Genomic DNA, 22584 nt, shown 5'->3' on the forward strand with positions numbered 1-22584 from the left:
ATGGGACACCCACCTTGGTGACCTGAGGGCTGCATCCTACATTTATCTCACATTTTTAAGAACATAAGAAGGGCCCTTCTGGATCAGACCAAAGTTCCAACTAGTTCAGCATTCTGTTTCCAAGAATTGCCAGCTACATGCTTGTAGGAAGAACATATCAGGGCAATCTAAATTGTCCCTATTGTCATGCTTAATAGTGAATGATTTTGAGAGTGCTTTAGAATCTGCTTAGGGAAAGAACCATATTAAATACCCCTAAATAAGCCGCATAATGAACTGCTTAAGTCTTTTATTCTAAACCAAGGGTGGGCAGCTGCTTTCTGCTGTAGAGGATACACTAGCTGTTCTAAATTGGTTATTGATTCACATCAGAATATGAACACCTCTTTTAAGAAAACACCTATGTATGTGCAGGTCTTCCAATCACCTGAACACACATCCCTCTTCAGCAGAAACTAAATAAAATGCTATTCTTCTCATATGGTGGACTGCTTCAGAATGAAAACTTAAGAGCGTTTATTTTCCAGCTGCCCCCTTCCCCTTGGATGGTTTCAGATATGAAAAGGAGGAGTTATAAAGCCAGGCCCCATAACTGACCCACAGGGGAATCCTCCTCAGCTGATGCCTCCCAGGTCTGAAATGCTGCCTGTCCTGGCTGCACATGCTCCCTGCTCCCTTCCATGAAGGATGTGGGTCTTGCCAAGTCAGAAGACATCCTCATAGAGATCGGTCTGCAGTTCCCATCTCTGTTAAAACTGCGGTGCTGTTGCTGCAGGCGCTCCACCAAGGCCTTGCGGCCTTCACTGACTAAGCTCTAGGGTTTTTCATGGTCATTCGGACGGGCCAGATTAGATGCTCCTTGGAACTAAGCTGGAGTCTACCCTGAACACTCTTTTCCCTCATACATACATTTTCAACATCTCCTTTACTAGGCTAGCCAAACAGCTTCCAGGTATCCTTCACCAAGCAGCCTTCTCTCACTATAATAGTTATCTCAAGAAATACTGTTGTGGCTCAGGCTAGACCATGCCTATGACCAGTAGAAACCGAATTTTTGTTGCTGTATCAGTGGAGGTGCAAAAGAACAAAAACAAGAGTGCAGCGACTTTAAACGGAAGAGATGGAAATGAAGAGAGAGCCTGTTTGAACTTTTTAGTCCTGTCCTGAACATGTCAGTTTTGAAGTCATTTTATCATCTTGCATAGCATGAACTACCTATAACTATGAAATGGAAAAAAGGCAAATTGGTATTGTTTAGAATTTCTTTTCAAAAACTTAAAACGGTGCATGCTGATAATAAAGCTCAGGAAACAACAGTTTAGGCAATGTTTCTATTTTTCAGGAAATAACATGGTTATTTGAAAGGCATTTTCACGTACCTGAACTGTCTGGACTTGTGGGGACTGAATAACTGAGGGCTGGGCTGCCTGGATAACACCATGGACTTGAACTGTTTGCCCATTAGGCAGCTGTACTAAGGTCACGGTGGGAGCAGAAGATGTCGCGTGAGCTGCTGGCATAGATACCTAGGAAAGAAAGTAGGAATCATTATGGTAAAACCACAGAACTAATGTCTTAAATCCTTCATTCCTCCCTTTTATGTACTAATAGAGTTAACAAACCTTTTCAACACAAGAATCAGGATGTCACAAGGGTTGACAGACAATTTTTTTATAACAATCATATTTTATTTTCTTCGAAGGTACTAATGAAGAATAAATGACTACTTTACCTTACTTACTTTATACACCTCTTTCACTTTTTCCATCTTATGTATTTATGACAAATAATGAACTTACATGATTACAGATTTCACATTAATATTTATTTTATTTATTTTCCATACAACCCTTCTTCCGAGGATCACAGGGCAGTTTACAATATAAAAATACATATCAAAGTAACAAACAAAAGCAATACCTGTCTGACACCTAAAGATAGGTAATGAAGGCGCCAGGTGAGCCTTCCTGGGGAGAGCATTCCACAAATGGGGAGCCTCCATAGAAAAGGCCCATTCTTGTGTTGTCCCCTTGTGGGCCTCTTGCAGAAGAATACAAAGAAGGACCTTAGATGATGATCGCAGAGTCTGGGTCAATTCATATAGGGAGAGACGGCCTTTGAAGTATTGCGGCCCTGAACCACTGAAGGTTTTATAGGTCAAAACCAGCACTTGGGCCTGGAAACTAATTGGCAGCCACTGCAGTTGGGACAGGATCAGTGTTATGTGCTCAGTGAGCAACCTGGCTGCTGAATTCTGCACCAGCTGAAATTTCTGAACCTTCTTCAGAGGCACTCCCATGTATAATGGGAGTTTATGTCCTAACAAATAGTGCACTAAATTATTTTTCATTAAACCATGGTTTGGTTGAGTGTCTGAACCCTGTCCATTGGCTTAACTATGATTTATTTACTGACAAGAAGCCACTATCTGGAGGCACAACTTATTGTTGACTTATGAGCCTTGACTTGTTTTAACTATGGCTTGCTGTTAGATGCAAACCCAGGAACCTTCCTTAACCATGTTTTTTTGGCCACCTATCTAATGCTTATTAAGCTACAAAAGCACAATGAAAGAACTGATGGCAAAGAAACCAAACATTAATGAAACAAACCACAGTTTGTTGGGGCGTCTGTGAGACAACTCACAGTTAACAAACCACAGCTTTGTTAACAGCAAACCACAGCTGTGTAATAACAAATTCATAATTCTATTAATAAGTTGGATTTGTTTATAAAAAACCTGATTTAGTTGATACTGGTGGTTTTAAATAGGATCTTTTTTGTTCTCCAACCAAAACATACGTTAATTAAAGGCTGCTTAAGATCAAGCTTTTTGCTCAAGCATGCAGCTCCTTCTCATCTCCCTTTGTGTCATGCAGCAATTAAATTCAGAAGCTGCCAATGAATAATGGTTTCCTGTTCTATCCAAACTGAGAAACTTACAGTTGCCAGCTTTGGAACAAGCTGTGTTTAGCTTGTTCTGTTGTGAATAAACACAGTTTTCTCTTTTGGATGAAGCAGGAGACTTCCAGGTTTAATTGCTGTCTACCACGAAGGGAAGAGAGACAGGGATGCATACAGAGGTAAAAAAAAACATGATTCTCTTTTGTGGCACCTCAGTGTTTCTTAGTTGCAATAGCTGTAACAAATCATAACAACCTTTAAACCTTTTAGATTCCATAAGATTCCATAAACATTTGCTTGAGGACACAACAGATCAATCGAGAACAACTTTGTACCTGCGCTAACGTTGCGATTTGTGGCTGGGCCTGTACTGTCATTTGTTGGTTTTCTGCCTCTGTAACAGCTGCATCGCCACTCTGTTGGTTCTCTGCGCCAGATTCCATGGTCATTTAGTTACCTACAATGGTAATGATTTGCATTACTATTACAGGGCAGGTGTACTTCTTGGCATATCTCTGTATATTCCACTCTTAAGTTTCAATTACAGAATTTGTATCGCGCAATAAATTCCCGATTATCTGCCAGAAATCTTATGTTATGCTGTAAGTTCCCTCTCATTTACATAGTGATTGCTTTCGACATAAAGTAACAATGATTACAGTTCTTGTCGCAAATAATGCAAACTAATTGGGAAGTACAAACAATAGCACAGGGAGTGCCAACCCAGTATCCAACGGGGGGACATACACCTGCCAAGGCCTTTCTGCCTCACTCTGTCCTTTGCCGCAGTGCAGATATATATATATATATATATATATATATATATATATATATATGTATTTTTGGCAGGGAAGCCAACTATTATAGCCCACAGAAGGCTTTTCTCAAAGCTAATTGTGGCACAGGAGGGGGGGCTATTTCAGGGATGGTCACAGCTGGGGAAGGGTTAACGCTCACCTCTTCAGCTGCAACTCCTAGCCGCTGAAAACATCACACACAGAGACATTTAGGCTTGAAAGCAGTCTTCTCCTGGCCACACCAGAAGGCTTCTTTCAAGCCTAACTGTAGTGTGGAAGAGGCATTTACAGAGTCATGGTTGGGGAGTGAATGTTTCAGGTTGTATGTGTGTTTGGTGAACCCAAGTTTATCAGGTTTCCAGATGAGTTCACAGCACGCCCCCCCCCCACAAAAAAAGATGGGCAGCTCCTGCTGTAACGCAACTTTGCAAGTTTACTCAGAAATAAACCCAGCAACGTTTACTCCCTAGTAAGTGTGTTTAAGATTGTTTCCCCAAAAGCAGAACACTTAACATGGCTGGTCATAATAAAGATTGAAGTAATGTTAAGTACCAAAATACTTTACAGCATACATGGCAAAAATATATCTGGAAAGTTGTATCTGGCCTGAGCTTTACAATTGAAACGATGATTCTCTATGACTGGTTGGCTATCCCTAACAAGCGCTTGCCTCCTTTCACAGCATCCACCTTAATGCAATATCTGATGGACCCCAAAATTAAATGGAATGATCTTTGAACCACAGGATTAGATAGGAAATGGTTTTGATGAACTGTTTTTAATATTTAGCAAACCTAAAGGTTTGTGATCTAGCTGGAATGCACATTAGTCCGCTACAAACAACAGAATTTCACTGTGCGCATTAGCCGTTGTAGGAAAGATGAGTGGGCCTTGTGACCAGATGGTAAGAGAGTTTCCCCCTGAAATAAAAGTGAAACCAAACTTGGGAGGGAGAAATGGTGTCAGAAACATCTCTGCCAGTTGGCAAGAAGCATTTTCACTGAAAGCATGTTGAGATATGAGGTGATCAGCAGCTAACCAAGGAAATTTGTTGAAAAGTGCATTAAAAAGTGCATATTGCTGGCGGCGTTATAGTTTCTTGATACTACCTTATTATTTGATTGTAAGCTCCACCTATGTGAACAATGAAGTACATGTCCCTCAAATAAAAACAACTTTTATGAAGGAAAAGAGAATGCCCCCACCATGTATCTTATATCTTAGGCTCTTAGATCATAAAGCATTATTTATACAATTTGAATTTCACTTTGTGTGTTTGTATTAGCACTGCACCTGAAATGTAAAAGTGAAATGACTGCCGCACAAGTATTAATATACAAACTAAGGCCTTTGATTTACTTTCCTGAATGATGTCTGCTCCTTCAACTTGCTCTCACACAGATGGCCACCTCCAGTCCACCTGGCTGTGAATGGGAACATGAGCCACTGGGTTGAGGAAATCTTTGATTCTCTTGTTTAAACCTCAGAAACTCAACTTGCATATAAGAAATGTTTTCAGCCCTCATGGTTGCAAAGGATTATGAAAACACCACAAGGATGTATTTGTGCCTGTGGCCACCCTTCTCTGGGTGTAACCTGACCTTCCGTCCCTATGAAGTGCTTAGAACAGAAAAAGCTATTTAAGTCCCTGAGTATCCTTTCACCAAGTCTGCCTATGTACTCTGAATCCTTGTCTGGTTATCTTTTGCAAAGGCTGTCACTGGTTTTTTTTTCAGAAAACCTCCAAACCACGCTCCCCTGTCCTGCATACTGCCTCACTTTTAATGCAAACTAGGAAGTCCTTGCAATGATTCATTAATCCCTCCAAACCAGAAATGGAAACCATATTTTAAATAGTTTTCTAATTTAGATGTCATGGCAAACTATGATTTGTGCTGAAGAGGAAATTGCAACAGTAATTTTGTTAATGGTTTATTCTTTAACTTTTTAATTTTGTAAGTCTTATATTTTGTTTAAGAATGTTGGTTGAAAAGTGTGCTGTGAATTCATAAATTAAATTTTTTTTTGATTTGCACTTGGATCAAGAGACTAAGGACAGATCACCAGAGTCAAATACATGGTTCTTACCTTTGTAACGCAAGAACTGAATTTCGAAACCACACATTCTTGGGCAAGGCAAGTTCTAAAAATGTTAATGAGAAAAGGAAACCCTGAAATATATTTAACACACTTTTTACTGCATGATGTGCATTAACAGTAGAACATTTTACTTCTGAAATTATTTGGAATATGTTATTGCTCATTTCCCCCCAATTCTCTGATAATGAGGGAGAAAAAAAAATGCGGGGGGGAATATTGCTGGGAAGTTGTTTGTTGCCATCACTTCATTTCAGATTATTTCATACTTCTAGGTTGGCATTATACAAGAGACACAAGATTTGACCCTTCCAAAATTTTGAGGTGATGCAACTTTTCCAGCTCCACTTTTTGAGGCGTGGCAACCAGAACTGTATAGTTATGATATGGGCAGATTTTTATTTTTGAATCTCTTTCCTAATGATAAATAGGTCAGCTACATCTGTGAAATTTTGCTCACTCACTTGGTCTCCCCTGCGTCAGAGGATGGCTGCCCCTTTGGGGTTTTAAGATCCATGCGCTGAGAATGCCTCTGTGTCTCTGGCAGTTGCACAGAAGAATTACACCAACGTGGTTTTTCTGTTGTGATGGACAAAAGCATACTTTTCCATCCCACGTAGGGAAAAGGTACTGGAGCCTCAAAGGCTGTAAAAATCCCCTAGGCCTTATGTGTTGTTTGCTTCACATGCATCTCCTACTTAGGCCCCTACTTTCTCCGGTATCTTACCTCTATCAGCTCTCACTTGCTTTGCCTTCCCTGTCTGCTCACCACTCTCCCCTCTCCTCTTCCTGCCAACAATATTAAATTCTCATTTCTGTAAGCCATGCTAGCTTTCCCCACAGATCTCACTTTATCAGACCCTTGTTCTTTCCTATCCCTCTTTCCTTATCTCTTTTTCCATCACACTTCTGCTCTGCCCTGCCCTTTTCCTCCAGCTACTGTGTCTCTGGGTTCTCTGATCTTTAGTTTGTCTACATCCTGGTTGCTACGTAAGCCATGCTATTTTTTTTCTTAGTAAGAAAAACGATTGTCAACCCATGAAGCTGAACACAAAAACAGCCATTCTATGGTTGACAACTTCCCACAGCAGATATGTTTCTGTGTCTCTAAACAAGGTGTGGGCCCCCTGAAGATTCAATTGAACCTGCCAGGACTAACTCATTGAACCCATTGGACTAACAAGACTGTTTCAAGCAAGCCATGCCCACCTGGCCATATTTGATATCAGGGACGGGTCAAGTAGAAATGTGGCTCCCTGCTGAAAGCAGAATTTGCACCTAACCGGTGGTGCTCACAAGTGCATAGCATTTTGCAAATGCCAATGACAAGCTGATTGCTGGAGCCTGCAAAGCTTTCTGCCTTTGCAAAAACAGTTATCATGGCAGTGCTTGCAAAGATACACAGCTTTGCAAGCACCAACCACCAGCTGATCCTTGGTGCTTGCAAAGTGCTAAGCCCTTGCCCAGTTTGATTCAAAATCTCACCAACAAAGGAAAATGGGTTAGGTGGCACAAGTGTGATGTCAGGTGACTGCCGGTGAGCAGCCCTGCTCACCTGTCAGATTTGGCCTACAGCGAATGCAAAAGGTAAGAAGGTATTGAGGAAGCCTTCCTCCTGACATTCAAAAGCTCAGTGTTGTTTCCAAGGCTGCCCTTAAATATAATGCAGTGTTATATCTGGGTTAAAACAAGGTTCACTCCTTAGCTAGGATTTGGAACCAAAATTAAGAGCTGGTTACAGAGCAGCCAAGTGAAGAACTGGGAGAATATGCACTTAAGAAGGGATTTGATGTAGGTGGCCATGCTAGAACTGATGTGGCAAACATTTTGGAAAAATAACTTCTATGCACAGACTATTAAAAGTCTGGTAAGAAATTAAAACCCAAATGTGCCTGGTAATTTGTATGTATTATTGTAATATATGCATTATCAAATTAAAATAAAGGTGTTTTTTTTTAAAAAAAGGTGGCTTTCCAGATATTGCCAGACTATTCCTCCCATAACCCCTGACAATTGGTCATGCTGGCTGGGGTTCGTAATAGTAGTAATAATAATAATAATAATAATAATAATAATAATAATTATTATTTATTTATACCCTGCTCTCCCTGGCCATAACCGGGCTCCGGGCAGCTAACACCAATAAAATGTAAAAGAAAAAGAAAAAAAACCCAGCTAATTAAAATACGGGTTAAAATGCAATTTAAAATGCAGCCTCATTTTAGTAGTAGCCCATAAATCAAAACCAGAAGGGGAGGGAAACATAAGGGTCAGACTGAGTCCAAACCAAAGGCCAGTCGGAACAGCTCCATCTTGCAGGCCCTGCGGAAAGATGTCAAATCCCACAGGGCCCTGGTCTCTTGTGACAGAGCATTCCACCAAGTCGGGGTCAGTACTGAAAAGGCCCTGGCCCTAGTTAAGACCAATCTAACCACCTTGTGCCTTAGGACCTCCAAAGTGTTATTTGTGGACCTTAAGGTCCTCCGCGGGGCATGCTAGGAGAGGCGGTCCCGTAGGTATGAGGATCCTAGGCTGCATAAGGCTTTAAAGGTCAAAACCAGCACCTTAAACCTGACCCTGTACTCCACCGGGAGCCAGTGCAGCTGGTAAAGCACTGGATGAATGTGATCCCGGGGCAAGGACCCCGCAAGGAGCCTCGCCACGGCATTCTGCACCCGCTGGAGTTTCTGGGTCAGCTTCAAGGGCAACCCTGCGTAGAGCGAGTTACAATAATCAAGCCTGGAGGGGACTGTTGCATGGATCACTGTGGCCAGGTTGGGACGGGAAAGGTAAGGGACCAACTGCTTGATATGGCAGAGATGGAAAAATGCCGCCTTTGTTGTAACTGCAATCTGCACCTCCATGGAAAGGGAGGTGTCGAAGATTACACCCAAACTCTTAATGGACGGTGCTGGCACTAATTGCACCCCCGCAAGAGATGGGAGTTGCCCCCCCAATCCCGTATCGTCCCAACCCTGCCAAAGGACCTCTGTCTTTGAAGGATTTAACCTCAACCGGCTCCCACGCAGCCATCCAACCACAGCTTCCAAGAATCTGGTCAGTGTGTCTGGGGCTGAGTCAGGGTGGCTGTCCATCAACAGATAAAGCTGGGTGTCATCGGCATATTGATGACAACTCAGCCCCAAACTCTGGACAATCTGGGCAAGGGGGCACATAAATATAAGAGTTGGAAACCGGGGGCAGGGGCACAGGTTCCCCATTCCTGTGCTAAAGTATGAGAGAGTCACCACTTTCCTCTGTGACTACCTAGTGGAAGAGGATCAGAGAAGGATACAGTGGTGCCCCGCAAGACGAATGCCTCGCAAGACGGAAAACCCGCTAGACGAAAGGGTTTTCTGTTTTGGAGGTGCTTCGCAAAACGAAGTTCCTATGGGCTTGCTTCGCAAGACGAAAATGTCTTGCAAGTTCCTGCGGGGGTTTTTTCCTCCTCCCCCTTTCCCAAGCCGCTAAGCCGCTTATCAGCTGATCCGCTAAGCCGCTTATCAGCTGATCCACTAAGCCCGCTAATCCGCTAATGGGCTTGCTTCGCAAGACGAAAAAAACCACAAGACGAAGAGACTCGCGGAATGGATTCTTTTCGTCTTGCGAGGCACCACTGTAAATAATCCCAACCCCACTCTTCCTCTCCCATTCATCACCGAGGCAACTGCCCTAGACACATCTTTTCCCAACCTGGCCGTTCCCCCAAATGAAAACTAACCAACCAAAGAAAGCCAAGGAGGAAAAACTACCCCATCTCCAACCAGGAGTTGTGTTCTGGATTTGGGTGGGGAGGGAAACAATGTTCAGCTTTGCTTCACCCACACTCCCACCTGTCTCCTGTGGGGGAAGGCACTGGAAAAGCCATCCTACCCTCAGAACCTCAGGAGAAACATTGCTCCCCCTCCTCTTCTTGGCTGTAGCCAATATCAGGGGCAATAAGCAGAACTTTACATGTCCCTGTGGAATGCACAATAGCTATTATGTGGAAGATGGTCAGGGTACATTCAAGAACATTAGGATAGGGGGCTGGTATCCCCAACTATTATTAAAGCTTGTTCCTATCTGCACACCTTGAACCTGGATTCATCCCTTGGTGACACTTAAGTGGAACAGAATGTTGGGAACCAGCTTTCATAAATCAGTTTTACAATCCTAGCGTGGTTACTCATTAGCAGCACACTGCCGTCATTTTGATAGGTACTTGATGGTGCACCATGGTCCTAGTTTATACTGTTGATTATTAAAAGCAAAATGAAGACCTAGAATTGCTGTCTCAATCCGGCCAAGAGCACATGAGATGACTGGATTACAAGCCTGATGAGAAGTTAGCCATTCTGGTTAATGGACGAATTGGAAAGTAATAAACACAAATAATTTCTCTTTAAACTTCCCCACCTCTAAGGTTCAGAGTACAGGCGGAAACATTCACATCCTCCTTCAGTGATACACTACAAGCTAAAGGAGTGTTCATCACATTATTACTCTTCTGACATGCTGTTTAATCTTGTTTCCAGGCAGAGATTTCTCTGAATGACAAACAGACCCATAAATCACACAGGCAGCATCAGTTTCTGTGCTGATCACAGCCAGTCCAAGAGGCAGGCCAGGGACTAGCAAGGGCAGCATAGTCCAAAACTGGTGTAATGAAGCATATTTTGGGTTTGAGCTTTGAGGGTAGGGGAAGGAAATCCACTGGGAGTATAGAATGTTAGAAGGGGAGGGGGAGGCTGAAAAGGGCATAAGATAATTGGGTGGTAGTGGGAACTTTGGTCAGTTGACAGGAAATGAGAGAGGGAATTAGCCAGTTAGGAACAGGTTTGGGTTCTAATTACATTCACCCCAGATTTCGGTTTACTGTGAATTTGCTTTCATTGTTAGTCAAATACTGTGCTGGTAACCCTTTGTGACCAGTAATATCCACACTTGGGAGATTCTGAATACTGACCACAATATCCACAATACGATTGTGATGCTGAAATTGCTCACTTGTGTGCCTCTCTTATGAACCACGTCCTGTTTAAATCTAACACAACTGAGGATGTAATCCTATGCACACTTGTTTGGACCTAAGACCCTATGAACTCAATGGGACTTATTCCTAAGTAAGGAAGCATAGGATTGCTCTGGAAGCCAGCCAAGGGGAAGCTGCTATCTAGATGTCAAAGCTCTTAACAGTGTGTGATCTATTACTATTTTGCTTGCAGACATTATTTGTGAAACAAGCTTTTCTCCTGTTTTTATCAAGGTCACCCACGGTAGCATAAAGTCATTCTGTCGGTAATTTTACTACTGCAATTCAAATCCATAAATGTCCAGTAGTGAACCCTTTATTTGTACCTGACTTCAGGACGTGAGGGAAATGTATTGTATTTTTTGCTCTATAAGACTCACTTTTTCCCTCCTAAAAAGTAAGGGGAAATGTGTGTGCGTCTGATGGACAGCGATCCCTCTTGCTGTTCTGGCTTCTGAGATTCAGAATATTTTTTTCCTTGTTTTCCTCCTCCAAAAACTAGGTGCGTCTTGTGGTCTGGTGCGTCTTATAGAGCAAAAAATACGGTACTTTGTCAGTAGCCCCTTCTATGAAGAATACACTTCTAATTAAAGCAACAGGAAAAACCATGGAGAACAGGAAAAACCTTTGCAGTGTTCCTTAATAAAAAGTTGCAGCATTATTCCATAAGCCATGTAGGGCAACTTTGCACCCAATCTTGGGTGGAGTCACTGATTAATATTCCTCTGCTTTGGGATTTGAATGCAGCAGTTCATTGTGAAAAGGGAACACATTTCCTCTGATGTCTGTCCAAGCATCACGGCAGTATTTGAAACTCCCATTGTTCTAGGTGCATTTTGCAACAGGGAATTTCATTAGTGTGAGCAATTTCTGAGCTCTGGACGCAGTACTGCACCTAAGATCACCCCAGACAGCGATTTAATATAATTTGCTTTACTTGCATTTAGTTAACAAAGCTAAAAACTTTGAAACTGCCAATCTTGCCTAATAGTTGGTAGCTGTTCCGTAATTCTAGGGGTGCCATACGTGGAATTTCTGAAAGGCGGCACTTTGTGCTGGATCTTAATTTCCTTTTAAAAAAACTCAACAACTTACGGATGTCCTTTTGAAATATGACAACCCTACATAATCCTGGCAGTTATCTAAGTGAAATTCATTGACAAATGTAGCTGTGTGCTCTTTGCTGTATCAAATTTCCAAATTTAACAAGAGTAGTTAACATGGTCCATGTGCAAGGCCAATGAGATAAGCATTCCTTGAACATGACTGAAAAACCACACACACCCTTTTTCAAACTGGTCAGTTAGCAAAGTGGTACACAGTGGAGAAATCAAATCAGCAGCTTGCATGCATGCTCTGTTAATCTTCAGCATCACAGTGGAGTGACTTTGTTGTTACTAAAAAAATCTGCTGTGTATGCAACTACCTTCCTATTGCCAATGCAGGGTGTGGTGTAATTAAAAGGTATGCTTCAGAGATGCAATTATTTGTCACCATGTGCTTAACTCTCAAATTTAAATCAAAAGAATTTTAAAGTGATTTACACCTGGCTGTATTATTTGCTACAAGTTTTATGGTTCCATTAATAAATGTAAATTTGTGTGAATCTGTAATAAAGAGGTGTGTAGATACCGGTGCCTGTGATGCACCGAAGGAGAGTTAAGGATTGTTTGAACAGGACTTGGGATACTAGGAAAAGACTGGCAAAGCAACTTTGAGCCCCAGACATGGGTAAAATGCTGAGCCTGACTTAAAGTGGTCAAATGAAAAAAGGAACTGAAAGCCTAATTAGTAGGACTGGGATGGGACAGAAGTAGGAAAATCCCAGAAAACTCTGAAATATTCAGCAACAAAGCACCTGCATACTTAAAAACTATTTGAATGCTGCCTCTACATTTTATTTGTTCTACATTCAAGCAAGACTTAGACATACTAATAATTTCAAAGACTATGAAAATCCATTTAATCAGTTCTTAAAGAATTGTAATGGTATGATTGGTATTAATACAGGTTTGGTGCTCCTCCTCTGCAACCTAATATTTGCAAGACAGGATGCTGCTGCTGTCAACAACAAAATTAGGTTGGGTGCAAAACACTTAACTTTGTCAGGGGATGTTTCCCCCCTCTATAGCATATTTAATATCCAACTGTTCAAGGAAACCCAAAGGACAAAACTATCCTTATGTATGCTAAAGAGAGGATTAACTGTGCACACAAATGATACTTTTTGGCATTTGCTCAATGCTAATTTCTAGCTCCCCTAAGTTTTACTGGAGGGAGGTTATTCAATTCTAGCCACTGCTTAGGAGGAGGCTTTCAGTTACTTAGGAATAAACTTGGTAGCTGCCTCCCTGTACATCAGATTAGAAGCAAGGAATGCGTAAGCCTTCTGCCTTTCAGTAAAACACACGAGTCTACTCCTTAAAGAGTCCTTCCAACTTAGCTAAGGATCTGCTATTGGCTACCCTTAGAGGACCTCAGACACCAGGCCTGGATGAGCATCAAATGTTTCGCCAGCCAAATTCAGTGCCTGATAGCATTTCAGGGCTGTTGGGACAATTAGTACTCCAGCTTTCATGTTATTTAAAGTTTGCAGCTCTAAAGGTGGTGAAAATATGAATTTAATGTATCCTACGTAAATATTAGAAACCAGGTAAAACTGTTTCCACTATATCTGAGGGAAAGTATTTTCATTATGAAACAGATGTATTTCTCTTGGAATAAACAAGAGCAGTAGAATTATTGCAGGGTTAAACACCTACTAGCTGTAGCTTGGCATCTACACCCATCTAAGTGATACTCCCCCAAACATAAATACTGTACATTATTAAAACATGCAAAATAGCAACGTGATCAAATTTATTTCATGTTTGCAATACAACCGTTGGTTCTGAAGAAGCATGCATTCTCAGATATAGGCTACGACTTGGAACAGGAACTATGCTTCTTCCAAGATTTTGTTGGCATTCCTGCAAACGTGCTCATATACCCAAATGTGGGACCTGGGCAATCCTAGTCATGGGAAAGAAACAATTTTCATGCTCTTAAAGCAGGGATGCAGAATTTTAGGCCAAGGGGGCAGATGCAGGCCTCTCTAGAATACCCTCAAGATTCTCTCCAGGCCATACCTGTCACCAGCTCAGTCTAGCCTCCTTCGGTACTTTTGCCTGGCTGGAAGGTGCCATTAACTGTGAAAGCATGGGTGGTGGTGGTTTGTGTAGAAACCTCTTTTGAGTTTCGCCCATCCATGGATGGCAGTCCATGAGGGCATGTGGCACTTGGGATGAGAAAGGTTCCTCAACACTGTTCTTAGGAGGATGAAGAAACGCCCCCAGAATCATGGTATTTGCTATGGAGCAACTATCACGAACGTGCAGCTCACTCAATGTTGCATTTGTGTGTACAAGAACATGAGATTATGCAGATGAAGCAAAATGATGTTGCACAAGTTGCTAAACCATTTGTTTCTGGCTTGCTTTTATAGTGGTGATCACTATAGAATATAATATAGCCAATAAAAACATGAGCGACTTAAAACTCAGTTCTTCACCAGTTGCTGGCTAAAAGAAAATAGACTGAGAAAACCACATGAAGATGAATATGCAGGTATAGTGGGGAAGTCATAAAAAGAAAAAGTTTGTCATGGGGCAAGTATCTTTCTTTCTTTGACATCACATATGGAAACCTATGGATACTGAAACTGCAAGCTAAGTGGAAAATATGTGCTGTTTTTCAGGTATGCAGAAAGCTAATTCATTCAGAATTCCAGCCTTCGTTTTATTGTAGTATGCCAGCTCAGTTGTCTACAGGAACTTGAAAACCAGGGCAGAAAATATACTGTACAAATTAAGATGCTCACATTCACTGTAATTTTAAGGTTGAAGGAATAATTCATCTGTAGATACTTCAAAATATATAGTGAATGCCAGAAGGCCATTGATAAATAAACAGCAATACATAATGGCTCTTCCTTTTCTCCCGAATGAAGGTAAGTCTAACTGAAGTTATTTGGAAACGAGTGTGACTACTTTCACTCTGACATGTATGGTCCTAGGTACGTTTTAGAGAAACAAGTCTGAATCTAATAAGGTTTACTTCCAAGTGATCATAAGATTACAGGCTTAGACATGCAATTAGATAAGCATGATTACAGTATGGAGAACTGTAAGCCTTACTAAAAAGAACTGACAAGAGCAGTGATTTTGACTGATGTTTCAGGGAACCCAAAGAATTCTTGGAATCTCGAAGCATTTCTCAACAAGTTCAGCAAAGCATATTTCTTGAAAGATATCTTAATCTGCATTTCTAATCTTCCTTTTGTGTTATACTGCAACAGAGCAGTGATGCTCAAATTATGGGACAGTTGGAAGGAATATTCACATTTTCAGGAACTAGTAAGATCCTGAGGCATGTGAAACCTCCTTTCCACCACCATGCAAGATAAAGGTGAGCTGGGTCTCTGCTCCCTCACTTCCTTCATCATTCCAACCTGGTCTGAAAAAGCCACTGCGTTGTCCTGTTATGTAGATCAGAATTCAGTGCTGGATAAAGGCTCCCATCCAGATTTTTGCTCACAGCAGCAGGCTGCATATACATTATTGTATAAACAAGATTATCTGCATGACAAGCTGTGGAACAGAAGGAGGGGTAGTCTTACAGGCAAAAATGCGGGGGGGGGGGGAAGCTTGAGAAAAACATGAAATCTAGGGTGCATTCCATTTATGCAGGGCAGCCATGAAGCTTAACAGGTGTGTTTGGATTTTCACAGGAACAGACAATACACCCTCCAATGTCCCAGAATCTTCTGTAAGGCAGCAGACAGATCAATACGGAAAGTTTTTCTGGAAGGCAGAAAACCACTGAACTATAGCAGTTCTCTTCATCAACCCACAAGGGGATCACACCAGTAGCGCAATATCCCCTTTTTGTCCACCTTAGGTTAAGAGGAGAAAGATGGAACTACAGTGGTGCCCCGCAAGACGAATGCCTCGCAAGACGGAAAACCCGCAAGACGAAAGGGTTTTCCATCTGCAGAGGCGCTTCGCAGGACGAATTTCCCTATGGGCTTGCTTCGCAAGACGAAAAATGACGGAAAAAAAATCGAACTTTCTTTTGCTCCAAAACCCCTTATTCTGAATCGCTAAGCTGTTAAAAGCATTTTAGCAGCAAAACCGCTAATCCCCCCCCTAAAAAAGCCGTTTTTAGCCCTTTTTTAGCCAATAGCGCTAATAGCGCTACTCCGTCAATGGGCTTGCTTCGCAAGACGAAAAAACCGCAAGACGAAAAGACTCCCGGAACGGATTCTTTTCGTCTTGCGAGGCACCACTGTATACTAGGATTGTGCATCAAATATGGATTGATTTCAAACTGAAAAGGGTGCCTTGGAAGGATTCTAGATTTGTCAGACATGAAGTGGGATTTGTAGGAAGTGGCATGAGTCAAAAGAAGGGATCCCTGAAGTCCTTTAAGACACCTTGGAAATCCAGACTAGGAGATAAGGCAGTCAAAGGGTGCGTAAATCAGGTTTTCCAGCAAGAGGTTGAACAACTATTGCTGTGCATGACTAAAGTGCTACATTTAATAATTACTTCACCTTGATATTGCACAGAAAGCAAAAGTGTTAACCAGCAACATAATACGTGACAAAATAAACGTAAGATGTGAAAAGAGCTCCATTCATTTGTAAGATGTGAAAACCCAGTGGTCCATTACAGTCCTGCTGCAACACTAGGGGAAATGATGCAATAGAACACCGGTTCACATTTTCTGCAGTAATTCCTCACATCCCAGAATATAATTCCCCACCCACCTTATCCTTCCAAGGCTTTTCAGTGCTAGTTTTCCTACAGTAAAAATAAGCTTAAGACAACTCATGGCTTGCAAAAGGGGAAATCCAATGAAAAACTAGCACTATGAGCAACTGCACAAAGAAATGGTCATTCTGTGATGAGATACGTATAGAACTAGGTGCATCATACCATACTGGCATACTAAATTGTTTTAAGATGCATGTTTAGGGGGTCAAATACTTGTTAGACATAGCACATAATCCAGCTCTCCATGGATCTCATCAGGGAAGAATGTAAAACAAACGAATTGGTTTGCATTGTGAAGAATACTGTTACTAAATGCATCCTGGGTATATGGTGCTTAGTCTATGAGCCATCCCTACAAACGGAACCAAAGCAAGCCAGGTTAGATATAAATGATGCAAGATAATCCCCAATACATGCATACTTTACAGATCTACTTTAGAGAAGAACCACATGGTCTAAAGCTAAGACAAGCTAAGGCTGTGTACACACCATACAGCTAAAGTACCCCCCCCCCAAAAAATCCTGGGAAGTGTAGCTCTGGTAAACTGCAGTTCCCAGGATTCTTTGCTTTAAATGTATGATGTGTGGGTCCACAGCCAACTCCCCTTTCTTGGTGACACACAGACAAGTACAGTGGTGCCTCGCAAGACGAAAAGAATCCATTCCGCGGGTCTTTTTGTCTTGCGGTTTTTTCGTCTTACGAAGCAAGCCCATTGACGGAGTAGCGCTATTAGCGCTATTGGCGATTTAAGGGCTAATAACGGCTTTTTAAGGGGTGGGGGATTAGCGGTTTTGCTGCTAAAATGCTTTTAGCAGCTTAGCGATTCAAAATAAGGGGTTTTGGAGCAAAAAAAAAATTCAATTTTTTTCGTCATTTTTCGTCTTGCAAAGCAAGCCCATAGGGAAATTCGTCCTGCGAAGCGCCTCTGCAAACGGAAAACCCTTTCGTCTTGCGGGTTTTCCATCTTGCGAGGCATTCGTCTTGCGGGGCACCACTGTAGTTTCTTCCTACTGTTACACTGTGTGCCTAATTTCTTTAAAAAAAAAACAACAAAAAACCTGGCACAGCATTTTCCTGACAAATTTCTACCTTAGCGCTAAGGGACTGACATAAACTGTGGAGGGAAAGGAGAAAATAAGGTTTGTTTTTCTTAAGAGAGTCAGTGACTGTATCTCTTTCATTTCATGGCTGTTTATATATGATGTCCCCCCTCCCCTGTATGTATCCAGTTGTCAATTGAGGGTAACACTTCATGAGTTGCATCCAATGGTGGAAATGCTTCTGCACACAAACTGGGACACTTGGTTTTCTCTTCGTCCTCCCACTGAGCTGTAGCTGTAGCTCAGTTGTACAGGATCTACCTTCTATGCAGAAGATCCCAGCTGCAATCCCCTTAAATTATTGGGAAACTCCCATCTGAAACCTTTGATAGCAACTGTAAGGAAGCATGGACAGAACAGAGCTAGATACACCAGTGGTTTAACTCTGTATAAGGCAGCTTCCTATACTACTGTATCGTATCCTTTTCTGTTCCAGAGGGACCCAAACTACCAGGGCTCATTGAAAATCATGTGCCCTGACTTGCATGAACTTTTCACTCCATCACTGGCAACAGTCCATGGCATCTATAATGGTTCTAGCCCAAAAATAGTATGTTGTAATAACTATTAGGTTTTTTAGAACCACAAAGACTCTAGGTTGCATTTAAAAAATAATAAGGATCTTATTGTTGATTACGCAAGTTATTATTATCCCCCCCCGCAAGATACAAAATAGTTGCATTTGGATACAAACTAAAGAACCTAAATAAGTACATGCAAGAAAATTGAGAATTTCTATACTTAAAAAAGGAAGAAATAGAATAAACAAAACCAGTCATGAGGTGGTCACTGAAATGCGGTTGCCTGGGTATGAAGTATGTTAGGGAGTGCAAACAGGGACAATGCTTGCAATCATCACAGTGAGACCTAAGATTAAGACTTGCTACTCAACACCTGTGATGAAAGTCACTTTTCAGTATGGGAAAGAATGGTATATACAACTGTATATAAGTGTGATGCAAGCCTCCCTACATTTTCATGAAGTTATATCAGCCTCATTTAAGGTATTTTCAGTATCAAGTCCATTTCCCTGAAAACCAGTAAGGTAAGGATGGAGATTACTGCTGCAAAATTTAGACATTCAAATTGGGCCTACTCTGTCATGCATCATATACTAGTATCACCCAAATGTCTCAAAACTTCAAACCCCAGCTCAAAATCCACATTTTAAATGACCAACCCCTTGATCTTCATCAGTTTGCCCTGCAACCAGATGCTGTAATAAAATGTATGCATTACTCTACTTATAGTTATTAATGCCAGAATAGCTTTATTTATACACCTCTCTTCATAAGCAGTCACCATGCATTACAGTACTGAGCAAATGAACTGCAAAACAGTGGAACTGGGGCGCCAGGATTAAACCCGGTGTCCCTGAAGCCGATAGGAACTTTGTTTTCAGTGGGCCCAGGCTTTCATTGTATCATTCTAGGCACAGAGCTGAGAGGAAAACAAAGTGTTCAGGAATACAGTTTTGATCCAAAATACTTTTATTAAAAAGGAACTCGGAAGGCCTTGCAACCTCAAGAGCACTGCTCAAGCACAACTTTTAAAGCGGTGCTTTCCGTAATAGAACAACAACGTTCTTTTTTCCTTTTTTCAAAGGGCGGTCCTGCCAAATCAGCTATCTAGCTGTGGAGAGCAACCCGGGCTGGACCCCAAGGGCTGCGGGTTCAAACATCTGGAACTTGCCTTGCCCACGGAGGGGCGGGAAAGCAAAACGTGTCTGTTGCGGGACCCAGGAGGTATTTAGCTGGAGGCTGAGAGAGGAGAGTAACCAGGGAGTAAAGAGGGAGGCATCGGGACCACCGTCTGCTCTCCACAAAGGGAGGCTGGGTACAGAACGAAAATAAAACACGTGTGTGTCTGTGTGTGTGTTTCGCACCCTTAGGGTCTACCTCGCCCGCCCCAGGGGCAGAAGAGGGGCAAAAGCGCCCCTGGGGGGAGGCAGCAGGCGGCGGGAGCTTCCCTATTTTCCGTAGGGCTGTTAAATAAGCGCGCGCCGCGTGTCTCTCCCCCCCCCCGCCGCCCCCCATCCTTCACGAATGCCTGTTGTAGAGGGGCGATCCGGTTTTAATTTTTTTGCGCGCCTTTGCCAAATAACGACTTAAGGCACCCCACCGGGGGGGGGGGGGAACCACCACAACGGGGAGGGCTACCTACTAAAACGAGAAGTGTATGGGGGGGAGCTCTCCTGAGGCCCTTTCTCCCCACCCCCAACGGCAGTAGAGGTCGGGGGGTGTCTTATGTCGGCCCCCCCCCCCCACAAGGTGGAAGCGCAGCAGCAGCAGCGGCGGCGCCGTCTTTCCCGCCGCCGCCGCCAGCCTTGCCCGGCCGCCTCCATCCGCCATTATTCTTTGTTCGTGGCGGTTGCGGCCGGGTTCGGCAAGGCGGGAACAGCGGGGCGCGTGAGGGGGAAGAAGGCGCGAGAAGGCCCGTTCCCATCTCGAATTATATGGGGCCGGAGACGTGAAAGGGGGGGGAGAGAAAGAGAGAAACAAAAACGAAAAAATAAGGGCGGCGAAGAGGCGGGCGCCCCTCCCGCGGAGCGAGGCCAGGCCTGGCTTCTCTCTCTCTCTCTCCCGGCCGCCTGAGGGCTCCCCTTCGTTCCACCGACTCCCGCCCGCCAAACCGCCTCAGCCCCGGCCACTGCTGCCCCTCGGCCGACACCCCTCCCTGTGTGTGTGTGCGCGCGGGGGTTGGTTGTGTTTTTTTTCCTCCTCCTCCTCCTCTTGGTTCTTTCCTCTCCTGCTCTCTCTCTTTCTTTTTTTTTTCCTCTCTCTTCCCTTCCTGGCTTTCCTTTGCTTTTCTCCTCTTACCGGCTGCAGGCTGCTCCGTCACTGCTTTCGTTCGCGCCTAGGCTCTCGCCGCAGTTTTATTCTCTCCCCCACGTAACACACCGCGTCAAACTACACCTCCGCCGCGTCACTCACATAACACACACACACGCGCGCGCTCTCTCTCCCAGCCCCGGCGACAGGCAGGCGGGCGGGCGGGCGGGCAGCGGCCGACTGAGGGAGAGAGAGAGGGAGAGGGAGGGAGGGAGAGAGAGAGAGAGGGAGGGGGAAACTCTGAGAGAGAGAGAGAAAGAGACAGAGCAAGCGCCGCCGCCGAGCCTGACTCGGCTCTCCTCGCTCCGTCTCCCCCCGCTCGCCCCCTCCCGCTCTCAGGCGCACGGAAAGAGCCGAGCCGCCCCTCACGGAAACGCCCGAAGGGGAGGGCGCGGCGGGAAAAGGAAAAGCGAAGTGTGGGGGAGGAGAATCGCCTCAGAAACGCCTCAGAGGCCCCGCGGAGATAATGGCGGGAAGCGGGTGCTTCAGGCACCGAGAGTACAATACATTCATTTCAGTTGCTAAAATGTTTTGTGTGTGTGAATATACTAGGCGAAAGGAAGCTTCTAGTGCTTTAGGCGCCCAACGGTCGGGAGGCCAAGCATCCGAGTTGTATTACAGTATTATCAGATGACACAACCTTGATGGCGGAAAGTGAGGAGGAATTAAAGAATGAGGGTGAAAGAGGAGAGCGCAAAATATGGTCTGAAGCTCAGCATCAAAAAAAACGAAGATCATGGCCACTGGTCCCATCACCTCCTGGCAAATAGAAGGGGAATAAATGGAGGAAGTGAGAGATTTTACTTTCTTGGGCTCCATGATCACTGCAGATGGTGACAGCAGCCATGAAATTAAAAGACGCCTGCTTCTTGGGAGAAAACGATAACAAACCTAGACAGCATCGTAAAAAGCAGAGACATCACCTTGCCAACAAAGGTCCGCATAGTAAAAGCTATGGTTTTCCCAGTAGTGATGTATGGAAGTGAGAGCTGGACCATCAAGAAGGCTGATCGCTGAAGAATTGATTCTTTTGAATTCTGGTGCTGGAGCCTCTTGAGAGTCCCATGGACCTCAAGAAGATCAAACCTCTCCATTCTGAAGGAAATCAGCCCTGAGTGCTCACTGGAAGGACAGATCCTGAAGCTGAGGCTCCAATACTTTGGCCACCTCAGGAGAAGAGAAGACTCCCTGGAAAAGACCCTGATGCTGGGAAAGATGGAGGGCACAAGGAGAAGGGGATGACAGAAGACGAGATGGTTGGACAGTGTTCTCGAAGCTACCAGCATGAGTTTGATCAAACTGCGGGAGGCAGTGGAAGACAGGAGTACCTGGTGTGCTCTGGTGCATGGGGTCATGAAGAGTTGGACATGACTAAACGACTAAACAACAACAATTATATATTATATATATATGACCTGGAAAAACTGTCTGTGGACAAACGCCGGCTCCCTCAGCCTGTAAGGCGAGATGAGCGCTGCAACCCCAGAGTTGTCTGCGACTGGACAACTGTCAGGGGTCCTTTACCTTTATATATATAAAAACAACCTATAAAAACAGATCCCACCACCTATCTGGAAAAAACCACCAAATCCAAAATAAAAGCCTCTCCTATCAGTGAAGAAATCCAGCTAAGAATCATCCCCAGAGAAAAATCATCCAGATGCCCCAAACTCTACGGCCTCCCCAAGATACACAAAGAAGGAACACCACTCAGACCAATAGTCAGCTCCATAGGCTCACCTCTACAAAATCTCGCTAAATTTCTCGCCAAGCAACTTCAGCCCTATGCAGAATCCATCTCTTCACACGTTCCAAACTCCTTCCAGTTCATAGAAACAATAAAGAAGCAAAACCTACAACCCAATGACCTACTTGTGAGCTTCGATGTTGTATCTCTCTTCACACAAGTGCCCATTAATGAAGCCTTGACAGCCATTCAAAACAAATACAATCCCCCCGAATACATCTTGGACCTGACCAACCACTGCCTAACCAACACGTACTTCATCCACAATGGACAAAGA

At 43.5% G+C, this 22584-nt stretch overlaps 1 protein-coding gene across 7 annotated transcripts in view; it reads right to left on the minus strand.

Annotated features, from left to right (window-relative positions):
* Nucleotides 1-20900, minus strand: part of CREB1 (cAMP responsive element binding protein 1) — a 34449-nt gene extending 13549 nt beyond the window's left edge. For 2 of the 7 annotated variants that reach the window (XM_083402647.1, XM_083402643.1), the window contains exons 1-3: nt 20549-20900; nt 3240-3361; nt 1380-1526 (exon numbers count right to left, since the gene is read on the minus strand). In XM_083402647.1, coding sequence (XP_083258773.1) covers nt 1380-1526; nt 3240-3353 — 261 coding nt within the window. In that variant the 5' untranslated portion in view covers nt 3354-3361; nt 20549-20900. Of the gene's footprint in view, nt 1-1379; nt 1527-3239; nt 3362-5060; nt 5126-5789; nt 5845-20548 lie in introns of all 7 variants that reach the window. The other 5 variants (XM_083402648.1, XM_083402644.1, XM_083402645.1 and 2 more) reach the window with 5 other exon arrangements.
* Nucleotides 20901-22584: the final 1684 nt, after the last annotated feature.

This window comes from Podarcis tiliguerta (assembly GCF_965153285.1).
Source record: "Podarcis tiliguerta genome assembly, chromosome: 1".
Taxonomy (NCBI): domain Eukaryota; kingdom Metazoa; phylum Chordata; class Lepidosauria; order Squamata; family Lacertidae; genus Podarcis; species Podarcis tiliguerta.